This window comes from Electrophorus electricus, chromosome 22 (genome assembly GCF_041902795.1).
Source record: "Electrophorus electricus isolate QZ-2024a chromosome 22, ASM4190279v1, whole genome shotgun sequence".
Lineage (NCBI taxonomy): Eukaryota > Metazoa > Chordata > Actinopteri > Gymnotiformes > Gymnotidae > Electrophorus > Electrophorus electricus.
In genome coordinates, this window is record NC_137518.1 from 8,267,144 (window position 1) to 8,285,460 (window position 18,317).

At 39.7% G+C, this 18,317-nt stretch overlaps 3 protein-coding genes across 12 annotated transcripts in view; 1 reads left to right on the forward strand and 2 right to left on the reverse strand.

The window, feature by feature from the left end:
* The first annotated feature begins 862 nt into the window (after positions 1-862).
* Positions 863-3,770, forward strand: LOC113572443 (deoxyribonuclease gamma-like). 3 transcript variants are annotated; one of them, XM_027002025.3, is made up of 9 exons: positions 863-1,056; positions 1,301-1,357; positions 1,575-1,663; positions 1,733-1,825; positions 1,925-2,037; positions 2,127-2,239; positions 2,624-2,729; positions 3,151-3,247; positions 3,353-3,770. In XM_027002025.3, exons 1-9 carry the CDS (start codon positions 928-930, stop codon positions 3,357-3,359), a joined length of 804 nt encoding a protein of 267 aa, XP_026857826.2. In that variant the 5' UTR covers positions 863-927; the 3' UTR covers positions 3,360-3,770. The 3 variants fall into 3 exon arrangements, with proteins under 3 accessions (XP_026857826.2, XP_026857824.2, XP_026857825.2); XM_027002023.3 differs by having other exon boundaries at positions 867-1,056; positions 2,624-2,781; XM_027002024.3 differs by lacking the exon at positions 1,301-1,357 and having other exon boundaries at positions 867-1,056; positions 2,624-2,781.
* A 129-nt stretch (positions 3,771-3,899) lies between these two features.
* On the reverse strand, positions 3,900-4,786 carry LOC145653116 (uncharacterized). The gene is given in 5 exon segments (XM_081705791.1): positions 3,900-4,150; positions 4,266-4,388; positions 4,391-4,517; positions 4,519-4,641; positions 4,736-4,786. Coding segments are annotated over 5 exon segments (639 nt in total). The 3' UTR covers positions 3,900-3,935.
* A 241-nt stretch (positions 4,787-5,027) lies between these two features.
* Positions 5,028-18,317, reverse strand: part of flnba (filamin B a) — a 55,677-nt gene continuing 42,387 nt past the window's right edge. For 3 of the 8 annotated variants that reach the window (XM_081705082.1, XM_081705081.1, XM_081705083.1), the window contains 11 exons: positions 17,321-17,473; positions 16,993-17,115; positions 13,939-14,124; positions 13,222-13,488; positions 12,902-13,039; positions 12,710-12,825; positions 11,624-11,756; positions 9,437-9,613; positions 7,928-8,146; positions 7,552-7,755; positions 5,028-7,281 (listed from right to left, as the gene is read on the reverse strand). In XM_081705082.1, the coding sequence (XP_081561208.1) occupies positions 7,094-7,281; positions 7,552-7,755; positions 7,928-8,146; positions 9,437-9,613; positions 11,624-11,756; positions 12,710-12,825; positions 12,902-13,039; positions 13,222-13,488; positions 13,939-14,124; positions 16,993-17,115; positions 17,321-17,473 (1,904 nt within the window). In that variant the 3' untranslated portion in view covers positions 5,028-7,093. Of the gene's footprint in view, positions 7,282-7,551; positions 7,756-7,927; positions 8,147-9,436; positions 9,614-11,623; positions 11,757-12,709; positions 12,826-12,901; positions 13,040-13,221; positions 13,633-13,908; positions 14,125-16,992; positions 17,116-17,320; positions 17,474-18,317 lie in introns of those variants that run through there. The other 5 variants (XM_027001937.3, XM_027001936.3, XM_081705084.1 and 2 more) reach the window with 4 other exon arrangements.

Below are 18,317 nucleotides of genomic sequence, written 5' to 3' on the forward strand. Positions count from 1 at the left end.
CAAAAATCTCTCGAAGGAAAACAGCTGGCAGGTGCACAGTAGACTTTTTGATATACGGTGATTTAAATACCGAGTTTATTGTGTTTTAATTTCAAGATTGTTTAAATATTTGAAAACAAAAATGATTATTGCGTTATAAGGTTCCAGAACAGATTACCCTTTCTGTTTAAAAGCAAATGTAGGAAAGTCAAAGCAAGGCAAGCTTGTTTATATAGTACATTTCGTGCACAAAGCTATTTCAAAAGGCTTGGAAAACTACAACAATTGCTTAAAATAAAGACATATAAAGTTTTAAAATGAAACTTAGAAACTTGCTTTTGAGCAACAACCTATGTACAGTTAAGATAGAGGCTTAGAATGACAGAAATGTTAGCCAGGGCAGGCCTCTGAGTAGCAATGAAACACAGAATCACTCTAGTTTATTGTGTAGTAGCATGAGTATTTTATAGGCAGTGTGTGTGTGTGTGTGTGTGTGTGTGTGAGAGAGAGAGAGACAAGAAGTGTGTCTATGTAACAAATGTAAAAACAACATAACACTGGAATCATTGTTAACATAGTCTAATTAATACAGTTCTCATTTACAGCAGTTGTACTGAGAAAATAACATTTTCATATAATCAAAACAAAAACAGAATGTTCAGAAACTGGACAGTATTAGTGGACTGTATAAGGTCATGATCATGTATGATCATGAAACAGCAGTGGAAGATTACAACAGCATATAAAAGAAGTCCTGTGCAGGCATGGGTTTCTGCAGCAAGAGAGAGGAACTGTAACAGGATTAAATATTTTATTCTGACAATAATAACACAGTTCCCTGACACAGTGGACAGATGAGTAAGCAACAGTGCTGAGGGAGTGCATGATCACAAATAGTTAAGGGAACTTCCTGGTTGTTCTTCATACAGAGTAGTCTACAGCCCAGTGATGAGCCCTTCTCTGTTTTTGCTTCTAAGCTTCGGAGGAGTCCTGAGCCTCAAAATATGCTCCTTCAACATACAGTCCTTTGGAGAAAGCAAAGTCTCCAAACCAGTAGTACTGAACATAATACTTGAGGTAAGGTTTGCCTCAGATTTCATGAGTATTTGATTATTTATCATTAAAAAAATGCAATCATGTAAATGGATGTGTTTATATGCATGTTTCATAAATTACAGAATTAATGTGATCTCATGCTTTATGTGAATGTAAACATATGCTACAAAAATGTTACTGTTACAGTTAATTTTTTATGTATATCTATCAGACTTTTTGATAATTTGGTTTTAACTTGTCTAACTTTCCAAATTCATCCTGCAAGCATATTCAAGCTTCATGGTTATTGTATGCCATGTATCAAGCAAAAGCTACAGAAAAAGTATGTTTCTTATTTCTAAGGTTTCTTTCATTGTTTCACTTCCCATAGTATCATGTTAGAGATTTAGCACTTCATCCTAGTAGTGCATAGGGAGATATCTTTGCTATATATGCTATTTTTTACAAGATTTTGTATGTTTTTCGAAGAGTTTCTAGTATCACTACATGCATTTTAGCCTTGAAATGTTGTCTGTTTATAATACATTTTAACACCGCAGAGTATTACCCGCTGTGACCTCATGCTTGTCATGGAAATCAAAGATGCAAAAGGAACAGCATTCCCTCAGCTAATGACGCATCTCAACAAGTATGTATGAATTCTGCTACTTGTAAAGAGGCACAAGCACAGTGTTACTGACTACACATTTTCACACAGCCGGTACAGAGGACGGAGACCTGAGTATGGCCATGTCATCAGTCAAAGACTTGGTCGAAAGTCCTACAAGGAACAGTATGCCTTTATTTACAGGTGCATTATATTTAGATTCGTACATAAAAATAATTTATTGGAAAGATGGCTCCAGAGTTATTTTCCTTACAGCAACAGCATTTTTCTTTGTCTTCTCAGGCAGAAGTTGGTGTCTTTAAAGTCTGTTTATCAGTACCCTGACATCCAATCTGAGGATACTGATGCATTTGCCCGTGAACCCTTTGTTGTGTGGTTTTCATCACCAACAACAGGCAAGACACAGACTGCTTCTAAAACAAAGTATTAGGAATTATGCATTATCACCATAGAAAATAATAAACACATCCCACTCCCATTACAGAAATCAAAGATTTTGTCATCATACCTATCCATACAACTCCAGATGCAGCAGTTAAAGAAATAGATGAGCTGTATGATGTGTACCAAGATGTTGCACAAAAATGGCAATCAAAGGTAAGAAACAGTGGCTCCTAAAGTTCTTATGATTTTTCTTATGCTATGCTTTGATATCTATAAAATATAAATACATTGTGCCCCACATTGGTATCTCTTAATACTTAAATATTATCTTCATTTAACATTCAGATACAAATTTGTAGTGTGATTATGCATCGGCACTTTTCAAAACAAAGGATCTAATATGATCTTTGAAGAGCACACCAGCCCAGTTGAACCACAAGACCCATTTCTATAAATAAGTGAAACTGATGCCTTCACAGTACATTCTCTGTACCTGCTTTCAGAACATGCATGCACACACAGCTCGTCAGTACTTCAGTAGTTTGATGCTACCGTTCATGTTACACATCTAGCCTCCTGCCTTGCATCTCTCAACAGAATTTCATCATCATGGGGGATTTCAATGCTGCCTGCGGCTATGTCCCCAAGAAAGACTGGCCAAACATTCGCCTTCGCTCCACTGCAAGCTTCTTTTGGATAACAGGTGATGACCTGGATACTTCAGTGAAGGAGTCAACAAAATGCGCTTATGATAGGTCAGAAAATTTGTTAGAACATCCTTTTTGTTTTTACTCCTGTTCCCAGTTTTTACATTAAAACAGGCTATACTGTATTGTATTAAAGTCAGTTGATTTAAAGATCGAGTTTATATCTTAATTTAATATTAGGATTATTTCTAGCATTTCAAGATGGGGAAAACAAAAATCTCAACACTAGCTAGTCAAGCTAGCCAAATTGATAGACTGAAACTGTAGCCAAATGAATAAAAATTGCACCAAGCCAATCCCTGATTTAATGACATTATATAAAAATAATTCAAATGGCATTGTGTGAGGCAGCACCACCATTGGAGGGCTGAATGATAACTGTCTTGGTCTGACATCAGCTGGCTCCTCTGTCTGCAGGGTTGTCCTCCATGGGGAGAAAATCATCCAGGCTATCAGGCCAGAGTCAGTGGAAGTATACAACTTCAAACAGGCATTTGGACTTACTGAACAGCAGGTACAAAGCACTTCAGCAATGTTCAGAGCCCTTTTCAAATTGCATCTCAAACATTGACCCCTAATAATGCATGTTATTTTACTTTATGTTCGCCTCTGATCCTAGGCCTTGACTGTGAGTGACCATTTTCCTCTGTGCATCACTGTGAATGCAGTTCAGAGAAGTGGCTGATTATTAACTTGAGACTTTTTGGTGCTTGTATGTTTAACTCTGATGCAAGTTAAAGTTTGAAAAACACCAGCTATTCCTACATTATTTAGTAACTGTGATTAGAATTAGAATCAGAGTATTCAGCCCACTGAGTAATTAAGGGTTTACTCTGAAGCTGATCAGTGCGTTTTCCAAGAAAAGCAATGGCTTTTATTACAAGGGTGATGACAAGTTAACCGTGCTTGTTAATTATAAACCAGCACATTCAAGGTTGGTATTACTGGTTGCTAAGACATAGTATGTGTTAACTTTGTAAACTATTTCTTTTACTTCTTGAATACAAATCAATACAATTAAAGAAAATTTGAAAGACTGCTCATGTAATACTTGTAATACTAAAAACATGGCTTATACCAGACAGTATTTTCTTGCAACTTATTTTATGACATATTACAAAGTCACAAAAATTTAAGCAAAACTAGGTATCTTAAAAGCACAACAATTCAGCATATAATAGTAGCTTTATGCAAATTGGAGGTCATTTCTCAAAAGGTTGTCTCTCCATGGAAACTTGGCTTAGGTGAGCAGTTGCAGAGTTAATGTTAAAAATATAATTCCTGGCATAGAAAGTGATTTTAACAACATCTAAGTTATTTTCAAAGTCACCTCTGAACACATATTTAATAAGTTCATCCAAAAAATAAACAAATTTAGCAGTACTCATCAGGCTAGAATATCTACCAATTGTGTCATCTTTAGAACTCATGGCAAACCATATTTACCAGATCATGAACCACTAAATAATCAAACTCATTAGTCACCAACCCTGAGGAGTAGCAAGTAGCAATAAACTAAACAAATTTCTTACCTAATCTCCAACCATTTTCCCATGAGGTTAGTAATGCATAGTCAAACTTTTCCTCTGGCCCCTTCAGGTAGAAGATGCATCCTCTGCCCTCTTTGGAGAAGCTGTTGTAGAGGGTCTCCTGTCTTGTGGACTGACTGGGTGCATGAGGGGCACCTCGCTCAGAGAGCATTTTGCTGGGGCTAGGGCCTCCCCTTCCTTCTCTGGATGTGGTACCACAGGAGGTAGAATGATTTGAGCAGGAGCTGCAGGGTTAGAGGCCCATGGCCCTGGCCTTATGTGCCATGAATCTAGCTAGGTAGTCTTTACCATATTTAATTTTCTAAGTCAGCCGTGTGTAAGCCTCCTTTATGATTAGCTCCCGGTAGCAGTTCTGGTTCTGTGGTTAAGTCACACATGCTTGGGCCACAGCATTTTACATGGACACAGAGTTAATCTGCAGTGCACCAGAGGCCCGAGGTTCCTGCACTGACCAGACAAAACAGGAGTACTGCCACAGGAACCAAAGAGGAGTTTGTCGTCATTTGCACTCAGCCAATCACACAAAATGGTGTGCTGACAATGAAAAAAAGACCCAGGTTTACCCCCACTGCAGCAAAAGAATAACAACCCATTTTGTATCCATTTCACTTTCAGGGGGAAAAAGAATACAAAGAAAGAAATGGAATACAAATGAAAATGTTTGGTGTAATGTAAAAGACAAATCAGCATGTAGGATGCATGCCTACTAGCAAACCATTCATAATTAAGGAAACGTCTGTACCATTCATAATTAAGGAAATTTTACTTTACAAGGTAACAGCATTACATCGAAATATTCATAGTATGAAATGGACATATTGAACTTTTGGCAAATGCAGTTCACATATTAGTCCAGTAGATGGCAGTGGAGCTCTGTCAATCAAGTCATTGCATAATAATTCCAACTTTATTCCTTAAATAAAAAGCAGCTCATGCTTCTAAAAGCAGACAGCATGAATGGAAACCCTTTATATATTAAAAAAAAAAAAAAAAAATTACAGGAAATGAAAGCCACTGCAGATTAAAATAGAGTAAAATTTATCCAGGAAGCTCATTACCAGAAATTCAAAGAAAATTTATTTCTATAGCACTTTTTACAACCGATGTCACAAAGCAGCTTTACAAAATATCCAGTTCCAAGCCCCCCCGTGAGCAAGACAAGGGTGACAGTGGCAAGGAAAACTCCTTAGAGCATGAGGAAGAAACCTTGAGAGGAAAATATTCGAAGGGATGGGGTGGCATTCTACTCTGGCTGAAACTGCCATATCCAATACAAAATGTTCCATTCAAGTCAGTCTCAACTTTAAATCCATCTGTACAGATGATACTGCAGCAAAATAGGCTCATTACGTGCTGACATGGCACAAGTTAAACAAAGACTTCTATACTTGGCCTTGCACAGTATGGCACAACTATATAGCAAGCTAAGTGACTGGTCACAATCACATCACTTACCCTGCCCTGTGTTCCTTCTGACTAAACAGTAAAGCTGAAGATTAATGACAATTATCTTTGTAGATTTGAAGATGCATGCATGCTGATCTGAAAATTTGCTGTTACTGCAATCTGGAACACATTCCCTTAGAAGTCTGAAAATGTCAGTGTCACTTTATTTACAGCAACAGGGAACCTACATTTAATCACATGGGAATGATGAGGCACAGTCACCCAAGTATTGTTCACTGGTAGCCTATGAATACAGGACCAGTGTTTAACACCATAGACCAATTAATCTCAAATCTTCAAATCCCTGCTATATGAGAGTAAATATATTAGGTCAATTTTGCAAGACAGTGTAATTATCTGTTTATTCCAGTTTTTCAATTACCAAATGTACATATCTCTAACTGCATTTCACATTAAGGCACCCAGGGCTAATACAAAAGGCAAATAGTAGCAACCCCTCCTGCTTTTAAAATATTTTACCAAAACAAGACAAACATGAATGCCAGTATACATAATCTGCCGCTAACTGCTTTGAAGCATAGAGATGAAACAGTACTCGGATACAACAAAAGCAAGATTCAAATAAAAATACATTGACATAAATGCTAGACAAATTGATTCAATAAAGAAATAGCATTTAATAAACATTGCAACGCATGAATCATTAAGAGTTAGCATAGAGTGAGCTCCAGTATCATACCAAAATCCTGTCTCCCCACCACATTACAAGAAACCTCATCAGATTAACAAGCAGTTCACTTGTTTGTCTATTAATTTTGCCATATGCTTCCAAACATTTGGGACAGGTCATGTCCAATCACCAGCAGAGTCAACAGCAGATACAACAGGTGAAAATCCTAAGGGTTTCAAAAGATAATCTGAGTAACTGAATGCCTGCTACTGCAGAACCCCATTTGAGTCATGAGCATGTAAACATGCAGTAGTCCAGGTTGAGCAGCAGTTCAGAGCATCAGAAACAACAGCAACTGTGTGCATTAAAACAGGCTGAAAACAGGAATCAAAACAGGCAACAGTATCAGTAGTAAAGGTTATCTAAAAGGAATGCAGCATTCCCATCTTCAACTGACACTCATCTCGGATAAAATCTTTTGTGCCCCCTTGAGCTCAGAACCAGAGAGAAAAACATCAGACTTCTTAGAGAATGGTGAGAAACAACCAACAAAAAGGATTTTCCATTTTGAGCACAAGTCAGCACAATTCCATGCATATAAAATACAAACTAAGTGCAAACTTGGTCATTAACCATATTGGGATTAATAAAGTATTAGAATGATTTGGCTTCTTGTATTCCTTCCATCTCCCAAAAGTCTCTCCCTGAAAGTTGGTCTTTTCACTTTAAGGACTTAAGGAACAGTGACATGGAAGGGTGACCCTGGGATGTGGTCCTCACCCCACTTCACCACCAGTGTGTAGCTGCCATGCTCCTTCAGGACATAGCTGACGTTGTACTGCATGTTGCCCATGTGCTTCACCATGATCTCCTCACAAGGGGCGTGTGGTCCATGAACTCCCACCAGAAGCATGTTCTTCCCTAATGGAGGGCACATGCAGGTGGAAATATTGTCGTTAGGTACCATCTTAATGGAATCTTGAAATTAATCATTTCCATGTAGTTGCTTGTAAATATGCAAGTGAAATGCATTCACAGTGAAAAGAAAAAGGCACAGCATACAGAAGACACAAAAGACCACACAGAGGCTTTTGGGCACTGTTCTGTTTATTTGCCAAGCACAAAGGTGTGTGCATTTGGCAGGAAGCTCTCAGTAACAACCTACTGAGCTAATGTGAAGTTTTTGCTCACCTGCTTTGCTAGAGTCGACAGAAAAACTTGCTTTCTGGCCTACATAGGCCTTGTTAAGGCCTGGGCCTCGACTGGTCACCCTGCTGGCATCAGAAGCAGGCTTGGGGAGGGCAATATAGGAGCTTGTGCAGCTGGCTCTGGCCACAGGATCAACCATCAGAGTAGATGTCTCATTGTTGTTAGTCATGTTCACAAGCTGTGGACCTGAACACAGGTATAGAGCCATTCACTATGTACACATCACAGGTACTAGATGACTGCCAACACAAGAACAAATCACAGTTTGCTACCAGAAAATACTGCAATGCAGCTAATTTTACTCAGATAATGACACCAAAGGGAAACTGCCATTTGTCCAAACTGAACATGTTCACACCTGTGACTTTGGCTTTGAAGGGACTGCCAGTAATGTGGTTGGGGCCCCCATATTTGATGATGATCAAGTAGTTCCCAGGGGCCATGGGGGTATACTGCACGTTAAAGCCCTCGGTGCACTCCTGGCAGTCCATCTTCACCTTTGAGGACCCCTCAATGCTCACAGCCAGAGTGCCTGGTCCTGCTTTGGTTGTATTGATGATAAACTCTGCCTGGTTGCCTGAACAAAGAAAATAAAGGCAGCAATCAGACAACAGACTGTAATGAAGGCAGCTACCCTACCCAGAACTCAAACCCAGGTCTGACAGGAGGTAGAGGCAGTGCCCATTTAACCTTCCTACGTGATGGTCTCCGTCATACCATCCTGCCCTTTGGAGGTTGACTGTCTCAGTCACACTGCCTTCACCTCCAGGTAGTGCCCCTGTGCATGACACTGTCCATGTGTCCCTCTGCACACAAATGTCGCTTTCATCAGGGCCATGCCCATTCCCCTCATCAATGGTCCTCACACTCAGCTACACCAACCCTTCACAGCAGGGGTGGGTTCATCAACTTGGTGTCAGAAGTGTGATAACTGTGAATGTGCCCAATGCGTATCGAAGGCTGAAGGCAGCCACCCTAACCAGGACTCAAACTCAGGTCTGACAGGAGGTAAACGTGAATTCTGACCACCAGAATAAAAGAGCCAGCTCTCTGGCTTAGCAGCCAGAGAACCCATTTAACCTTCCTAAGTGACTGTCTCCCTGCCCCCGAGTTCATCAATTTAACCATCATTAAGCTTCACAAGAGAGCTACTGTCTCATTTAATGCTTAATTGTAGAAATGAGGACATTGAACCTAACCTCAGAAAAGATGGCCTAATTGCTGCAGGTTTCTCAGTTAGTGGGTGGCTTTACCTTTGACCACACTTAAATTAGGCAAGTTACCAAAAAAAAAAAAAAGACATTTACTTTGGATGGGCTCCATGGCAAAGATTTAAATCATCCTTGCGAAACCTGGTCCATCTACAAAAGCATCTTTGTGAACAACATACAGAAGCACATCTGGTGTGTGTGTGTACACATTTTATACATACACACGCTCCTTGGATTATGGTGGAGCTACAGTCAAATAAATCCATCGCAAGGAGACCAACACACACCATGGAGTTTTATAATATGCTACTGTACATCATGGCCTAGCCTAGCTTAAAAGCCTGTTTTATAGTAGTGTTGAATATCAATGTGAGGCAGCAATATGAATAATTGGCAAGATTTTAAATTTATTTATATTTATATATATATATATATATATATATATATATATATATATATATTATATATATATATATATATATATATATATATATATATATATATATATATATATATATATATATATATATATATATATATATATAAATTAAAATCTTGCCAATTATTTATATTATTCAAGAAAATAAGCACATAAGACAGTCCATCACATCTCTATCACACACACAATGTGGGGCATGGGTTTACTCTGTGGTTACCTGTGGTTCCTCTCTCCAAACCGGTGCCATAGGCTGTGACAAGTCCGACATCTCCACACTGTCCTGGTTCCCCTACTCTCACCTGGAATGGGCTACCAGGGATGTGGGAATCGTTGAACTTTACATCAATGGTGTGGATGCCATTTTCACATGGGATGAAGCGAATCGCATATTTGCCTAGAGAAAAAATGAACACGTATCGGGGCAAAATGTAGAAGTGTTGAAACACTACCTGCCAACAAGTATGAACAAAGTAATAGAACGGTCACTATGTAGCTCAAACTAAACATTTTCTGCAAAAATATTCCACTCGGGTGCATTTCTTTTTAACCATTCCCAAATCACTGGACAACAAATTTTTACAAAAGGCATGCTTCTGAGATACTTAAAATTGGCTAATTTTAAGTTGAAGGTGCTGAGCACAAATTTAACAACAGTAAGCTTACTTGGTTACCATTTCTTAGAAATTCTGTTTTTTATGCATTAGAAAAACTATGAAATGGCACATACTGTAACAGAAGTCCTGTCTATTTGTGACTTTGCTTTGCCTGTCGTTTGTGGACCTACTCAGGATCATCTCTGACTAGCGTCCAACAGTAATCAGCCAACAGAAGTGGACCACTTTCCCTGGTATCTTTTCTCAAATGCCAAAATGAAAGCATTCTCCATGCTCGTCGCTTACCATGCTGCAGTTTTCAGGGAAAAATTCCGAATGGGAATGAAGGAAATGGATTTTTAAGGACATTGTCGATCCAAGTTTGTGATACACTGACAACATGTCTTTAACCAATTCCTTATAGTTTCCAGCCCTGAGATTCTCAAGCCTTTTTCTTGTCACCCTCAAGTAGGTAGTCGAACTTCTCGTTTGAGTTGACGGATCTGAGGACCCACAAAAATTCCCTCTTTAATTTTTGCTTTGCTGAGCTGATGGAATTTCTCAGACAGGTATTTAAACGCTGATCTATTCCGATCCATGGCTTTTACCAAGTTCTTCATCAAACCGAGTTTGATGTGTTGGGGTGGTAGAAGTATTTTGTCCGGTTCTGCCAGTGCTGAATGCTGCACATTCTTCTCTCCAATCTTCAGAGACTTCCTCAGGGGCCAGTCTTTCTTCACATAGTGCAAAGAACGTGCTCTGCTGTCACATTCACATAGGAAACAGCAGTACTTTGTATGTCCCAGCTGCAGACCCATCAACAGAGCAACTACCTTAAGGTCAGAACAGATATGCCAGCCATACTTTCTGTATTCAAGAATAAGTCCTTCTTCCATGCGGAACAGGTCGGCTAGCAGAAGGTATAATTGGATACACTATTGCCCCCTTCTTCTTTGTAATGCCTACAGAAACAGGGGGCACCATGCAGAAGTAGCAGTCAGTTATGTGATTGCTGGGATCCCTCCCAACCATTGGAACGGCAAAGGGCATTGACCTTCTTTTTCCATTCATCTACTGTGACAGATTTGTTGCACACGTATGACCTGTGTGGGGCCCAGGACTTGTCTTGATCACTGATCTTGCATTGGAAATACAGATATGCCTTCTTCACTTTTGCATTTAAAGCAATGTCCTTCTGATTTGCAAAAGTCACTTCCCCACAAATGTAACAAAAATTGTCCGCAATATTGATAGTTACGAGGCATTGATACTTGTTGATTGACACCATCACTTCAGTAGTGTTTATAATGCAGCTGGAATTACATTTAACCTAACGCAGCTGAATTTACATCCAACATGACGTTTAGCACAAGTAACAGAAATAAATCGCTCGTCCTATGGTGTGTTGCTTTATATACATCTCCCTATTGCATAATCTTACCTCAGCGATTGTGTAATCTTACGTCAGCCAGTGATGCAATAGACCCTCCTGGGTATGATCATCAAGATCTGATACAATATTTCTCAGAATTTTAAAAACTTTAATATTTCATCTTATAGCTGGACCTAATACAATGTCTCTTATGGATCACATGCAGTTATCGTTAAAATGAGAGCCAATAAATTTTCACGGTTATATCCGCGTTTAACTCAGAAGCATTTTGTTGTTGTCCAGTGTAATTTAACTAGACTGACGAATTCAATCCAAGCAAAGTTGTCATATTTTAACAGACAATGTATTTTTTGTAAATGATCTTGCCATTTTGTTTACTGGTGCCATGGTCCCCACACAGTGGATTCTGGAGACTCACCTTGTTCCAACTCTGAAACAACACACTCCTCGAGGGTTCCAGATGGACTGTGCACTTTGGCAGCAATAGTGCCCTGAGCACCATTCAGGCATACGGCAAATGAAGCAGGTTGGTTCACCTTGAGGCCTGATTCCTGAAGCAGCAAATACATAGTTCAATCATAACCCTCCCACTCAAGTGTTCACCAAGAGCAGTGCATTCGGGAAAACTGAGTCTTGATAAGTGCCTGAGCACACAAAAAGGGAGGGGTGTCACATCTACACTTGAGTCTTCAGCTAATGCTGCTCAAGGTTTTATAGCACAATATGTGCCATTCTTTGAAAGCTGGAAAACAACTTTATAAAAAGGTATCATCCATTTTATCAAATGAAGAAAAAATGGAAATTTTTTACCTCAACTCATAACAAACCAGCTAAAAGGTCAAGAGAGGGGTCACCAGAGACAAATTTAACTACACAAGAATTTCTATAGGTTTGTGGTGTCTTACACTGCCACCCTCTGCTTTAGCTAGCTCTTCTGTGAATGTTAAATTTGCCTGTTAAAAGCCTTTAAATGAAAATACAAGATCAACACCAGAAGGCCCACCCAAGTTGATTGATGTCCAGCAGCTATTCAAAGTAGAGTGCAACCAAAAATCATATTCTGACTACTGCTCCAAAACAGTCTGAGATAAATTTAATGTCCAAGCCTTTTACTTTTTCCACATATGCATATGAATTGGTCCTTGATGTGGAATAGTATAATTCATGTGGAGTAGCTCTCACTTGGCTGAGACTGGGCTTCGATGCCAGCATTAGAAATGCCATGAATTCCTACCCTTTCAAGCAAATTGTGAAGTGGGAAAGGAGGACATATTTAGCCCATTACAACACTCCACCCAAGCCAGGAACTATGTATGAATATTATAATGTCTACTAAAGTGAATATATTACTTTTCAAATAAACTTAAACTTGCTCCAAGTAACATTTTAATCAAAGTCTACCAAGAATATTCAAATATTTATTCAACATATCTTTTATGGTTAAGCCCAGTTCTTTGATAGCTGCTGACATGCCCATGGGCGGAGACGTTTCCTCATGTCTCACCTGAAGGCTGGTAACAGTAAGACGGTGGGCATCATCTGCGGGGGTCCGCGCAGGCACCAGGTAGGGGCTGTCTGGGATGTGCTCATCATTGAACTTCACGGACACCTCGTAGTCACCTGCAATCATGAAATGTGTGAGTTCTGTAAGGTTAGCCCCATGTCCTGGTTTTCTAGAACCGTGTTTTAGTCATACCAGGTTCCTGAATCACATAGGAGACGCCACAGGTGCCGTCCTTTCTGTCCTCGAAGGAGATTTCTGCACGACTGGGGCCCTCCATAGCGATGGACAGACCTCCAGCACCTGCTTCACGTGTCCAGATACTAAACTCAGCTGGAAAGTTTAATTAAAAAATAAAACAAAACACACATGGTGTTTAGGGGGTATTGTGGCTCAAGTTTCAAAAAGGTGCTACTTTTAATGGTGTGCTGAATCATAAGAATCAAAGTAATTAGATACTCAACATCACAGTCTTTGTAACTAAGAGGAGATGTTTATTTGAGGCATTTTTGTACCTGGAATGCCTGTCTCTGCTCTTTCCAAGCCTGGACCACCTGCTCTTACTTTGTGGGCTCCCCCTTCTCCCAGTGGCCCCACAGTGAACTGGAAGGGACTTCCTGGAACATGCTGTCCACGGTACCTCACGCTAACTGTATGCACACCCATCTCATGTGGCACAAAGCGGACGCAGTACGTGTGGCTGCCCACTGAGATGATCTCCGCTGGCTCGGTGGTACCTGCCGGGCTAGTGACCTGTGCAGACACGTCGTGGACATCGATCTCTGGACAATGGAAATGGAGGGGGGTTTAGCATGAATGACTTCATCACCAAGAGGAAACAGAGAACAAAGGGAGACTGAAGAAAACTCCCAAGAATGCTGAAGCATGTGGTCCAGGGAAATGATCAGCTCTGCTGCACAACACCCCTGCAAGTGAAGGAAGAGGAGAGACCTTACCCAGCAGCTCAGATATCTATATTCTTTATGGGAGGAGGGATGTCTGGGGATTTTCCAAAACTCAACAGATGCAATGAATGATGGCCTAGTGAGCAACTAGCACAAAGCACACTAGAACGTTAGCACTAAGCTCAGCACTTCAATGGAGGTTCAAGGATAAAGCCACAGAAGCATCAGGGAAGTGAATTAGCTGCACAGACACAAACACACTGCAGGGAAGAGCAAGCATTTTTCTGCCAACCTCACCGTCCGCATGCCCAGTGCTTTAAAACGCACCCTCCAGCCCCAAGGGCCTCGCCAGGGATGCCGTGCCCATCTGGGTGATCTGCACGGTCCCAACAGCGAAGGTCCGGACCTTCAGGGGCTGGCGAGGGACTGAGGCCCGGAGCCAGAGAGAACAGCAAGAGCGGTAGACTCTGCACGAGAGTAGCTCCCGTGCCAGAGCCAGGAGAAACCAGGTCACTGATGGGACACCAGCAGAGACAGAAAGAGAAGGGAAGAAGTGAGCGAAGGCAAGTTGAGAAATGATTAGAGAGAAAACAGCAAAATGCGGATAAAGATTTAAGAAAAACATGGGCTTTGAGAAACGATCATTTTAGTAGCAAAAATGTTCATTTAAAAATAGTGCATTACCTTTGCATCTGTCTGGATTCAAGAAAACTTTTACTGTGAAGTATTTTACAGTATTTTTACATCAACCATCTACTTCTTTAGACTTGGTTAAGTGATCAACTCGTATACATCAACAAACTCCTTAAATGTTTAGGAAAACTGGGTTTTAGATTTTGTAGGTGTAGCTCTCCGTTCCATAGAGAAAGCAAAGTGGGCGAGTGGCACTCGCTGGGTGAGATCAGGCATGAGATCATAATAGGAAGCAACGCTCTGTGTGGTCTTCATTCCATTACAATAATCTTTCATTACTCATGGCTAAGCTTCCATTAGATTACAACTCTCCTTACCCAATACTGATACTTAAAAGATGGCTCACACATGGCCTCAGAATGATTCAGAATCCAGTCCCATTGACCTGACATATGGTCATATACTACATCAGCCATACTTGACATGGAACATGTGTGGAGTGTGTTCATTGAACTCATCTGTTCCTCTAAACCTCTGGGGCAGGTACATTAGCCTACTCTAGTGTGACACTGGAATTACAGCACAGATGCAGTTAGACCAGCTATACTGCCCACAATATTCAAGAGATTGTGGATGTGCTCATGTTACATACGCCTTTACTTGTACTATGTGTAAGAACAAAAAGATTGAGAGCCCCACCTTGGAAAGATATGAGTAAGCAAATAAATCGTGCCCTTATTTGACTTGCCTCATCAGAATGTATGCAACACAGAATGCCTAACACCTTGATTTCAGATGTATAATGCATTAAGCCAGGTCTTGCTGTCAAGTCTTATCCAACACACAGATAGAAAAAAAGTAAATTTACTTTCAATGTAAAATAAACCCCAAACCTGAATATCATGAACGCGCTTCAGTTTGAAGGAGGGGGAAAAAAAAAAAGAAAGACATGATGATTCTGAAATGAAGGGTTTGGGACATTGGACAAGGCAAGTTTATGTCTATAGCACCTGTCATACAAAATGACAATTTAAAAGTGCTTCACATAATATAAAAGGCTCATTATACCCCGAGATCCATCACTTCGGAAAGGTCTTTACCATGAATTAAAAATGTATTAAACATTGTTTTCAATATTTCAATTGTAATGTGTTTAAGGAAACAGAATAAGAGAAATTAAATGAATAAATTAAAATAAGATTAAAATGAATAAATTAAGAAGAAAAAAAAATTGTAGTTCGTAAAAGTGCAGTGCCACAGGGTGTAAACTGAGCCAAAAGTCTGCCCAATAGTGATGTTTGGGCTCTGATATCCTCCAGAAACTGGTTCTATTTAAAAACAACATAGTAGCTAAATGCTGCCTCTCCATGTGTAGTTTTTACCTTATGCAAGACTAACTGATTAGTTCCTTATGACCTAGGAGTTCTGCCCGGCCAATAACGCTGCAGCATATCAGATAGGTACACTGGTTTTACACCATTAAGTGATTTATAGACCAGTAATAATACCTTAGTCAAATCTGTGGTATACTGGTAGCCAGTGTAAGGCCCATAACTCTGCAACATATCAGATAGACATGCTGGTCCTACACCGTTAAGTGATTTATAGACCAGTAATAATTCCTTAGTCAAATCTGTGGTATACTAGGAGCTAGTGCAAGTACTTAAGAATGGGATTGATGTGTTCTCTTTTGCTCTAGCAGCTGTATTTTTAATCAACTTAATCTGTTCTATTGTCTTTTTTGGAAGTCCTGTTAGGAGGCCATCACATAACCCTGCTAAAAACAAAAGCATGGACAAGCTTCTCTAGATCTCGTTTAGTCAAGATATATCGGATTTTATTGATGTTCTTATAATAAAATGCTGACTTGGTTACAGATTTTATGTGACTTCTAAACTGAGATCAGAGTCTATTAGTATGCATAGGTTATGAGATAGCTTTTTAGATTTTAGGGTTTTCCTAGTCCAAGTAGGCAGCTATTCTGCACCTTTTATTGCCATTACCAAATATTATAATCTCTGTTTTATCTTTTTACAATTGCAGAAAGTTTCGGCCACTCCAGTTAGTGACATGCTGAAAGCATTTGCAGAGAGACTTGGAGACCCTAGTTGTCTGGGGAAAGGGCTAAGTAAATCGGAGTGCCTTCAGTATAGCTATGCTATGACAGCCCAGAGTCTTGTATGGAGGAAATGAAAGGGACAGTGAGACATCCATCCATCCAGCAACCTTTTATTCCCTTTATTCTACTATTCCTCTTTTAGAAAAAATGCATGGTAGCTTGGTTTACAAGCAAATCAAAATGTAAAGAATTCACTTAAACATGTACCTACATTACATAACACAAATACCAAAAATTCCATCCAGATACAGCTCCTCCCCTTTGCTGAAGACCTTAATTTTCACATCAGTATTTCTAGCACTGATCTACTGCTGCAAGTGTGAGGATTGTGATTTATACTGAAACATCTAATTCTGTGGAAAGGCTCAGGAAAATGAGGAAAGGCACCAACAAAAACCACCACCTTTAACCATTTTATGTCTATGTACATCTATGTACTGCATAGCTTAAAGCATCACATCAATGAACCTGGGAACTAATATTCACAATGCCTCTCTTTGTACCTGCTCATTTCTCACCAATCAATCATGTGTGTTCATGTCATTATTCCCCTGCCTCCAGAAGTGCAAAAAAGGTAAAAACCCACAAAGCTTTAATTAAAAAAACCACATTGCTCAAGCTTTACTTACCTGGGATCTTTAAGTTTAGGTCACAAACACTACCGACTGTAGCAATGGAGGCAGCTTTCTGGCGGTGGGTGATGCTCTCACGGATGCGTCCTTCTCCTGTTACTTTAACATTGAATGGACTCCCTGTGGATGAGAGAGACCATTTGGGAACTAAAGAAATTCAGTAGCACAATTCAAACAACTGTGCTGTTAAGACAGCAGTTTTACAGAAAATGATATACTGGCTTTTCTGTTTGGTCATTGTGGACATTACAACACAAGTCTATAGGTAATTAGGCAATTCTGGTTATGCATTGCATGAAAAAGCTCCCTTGGTGTTCTCACTTACCAGGAACATGTTCTTCAGCAAACCTGATGGACACTATGTATGTCCCCGGCTCAGTGGGACAAAAGGAGACACCACAGGTCCCATCCTCAATGTCCTCAGTCTGGATGTCCACTTTACTTGGGCCCTCGATGGACAGCGCCAGTCCTCCATAACCTTGGCCACAGGTGACAATTTGTTGGATTATACTCAAGATAAGATTTATTTTACATGTGCATTGTGTTTGTGATTCCCAGAGGAGGAAGCAGTATTGCAGAGTAATCAAATCACTGCAATCAAAACACAAAACACTAGATAAGAGTCAAAAAACTTTGGTGCTTCTCTCAGGAGATGAGGAAATTAGCTTTTATCCATAAAATTCTGTATAATAAACAGCTCCTTCAAAAGAAGGCAGTTTCTGCCTGGTTATTCCTTCAATCAATTTGTAGTTATAGAAATAAATTCTTTTTAAAATCTACAAGAGGAAAAGTACTCTTAAACTCAAAGTACTCCTAAAGTCACAAGCCTCCCACTGATCTAAGGAAAAGGTAATAAACTCTGAGAAAGACATGCTGTCCAAATTATAAAAAGTAGTTTCCCTAGTTTCTCTTGGTCATTCTCAAATAATGCATTGGTACGAATTAAATACATTTTCTAATTCCAAACACACCTTACAGATGTTTTTTTTTTCCAACATACTTGGAACCTATCTCTGCCATTTAAAAATGGCAGAAATGATCAGTTTGAATATTAAGTGTTTACACATTTACAAATGTTGGATCTGGAAACCCTAGAGATGGTGCATAGAGACTAAAGGAAACACCTTTCCTTTCTTAAGGAAATCCTACCTGAAGTAATTTAACTTTTATTAAATTTAATAAACTCTCCATTGAACCTTGGCTATGTTCCTAAATCAAATTAGCAGTAATAAGACCACTTATCAAAAAAATCTAGCCTCGACCCATGTCAGTCTTCAAACTACAGGCTGATGTCAAAACTTCCATTTATTTCCAAGATCCTA

Coding starts and splice junctions, on each gene's coding strand:
- LOC113572443 (XM_027002023.3), top strand. CDS start 928: ATGAGCCCTTCTCTGTTTTTGCTTCTAAGCTTCGGAGGAGTCCTGAGC. Junction 1,826..1,924: donor CAGTATGCCTTTATTTACAG/GTGCATTATATT, acceptor TTGTCTTCTCAG/GCAGAAGTTGGTGTCTTTAA. Junction 2,240..2,623: donor CACAAAAATGGCAATCAAAG/GTAAGAAACAGT, acceptor ATCTCTCAACAG/AATTTCATCATCATGGGGGA.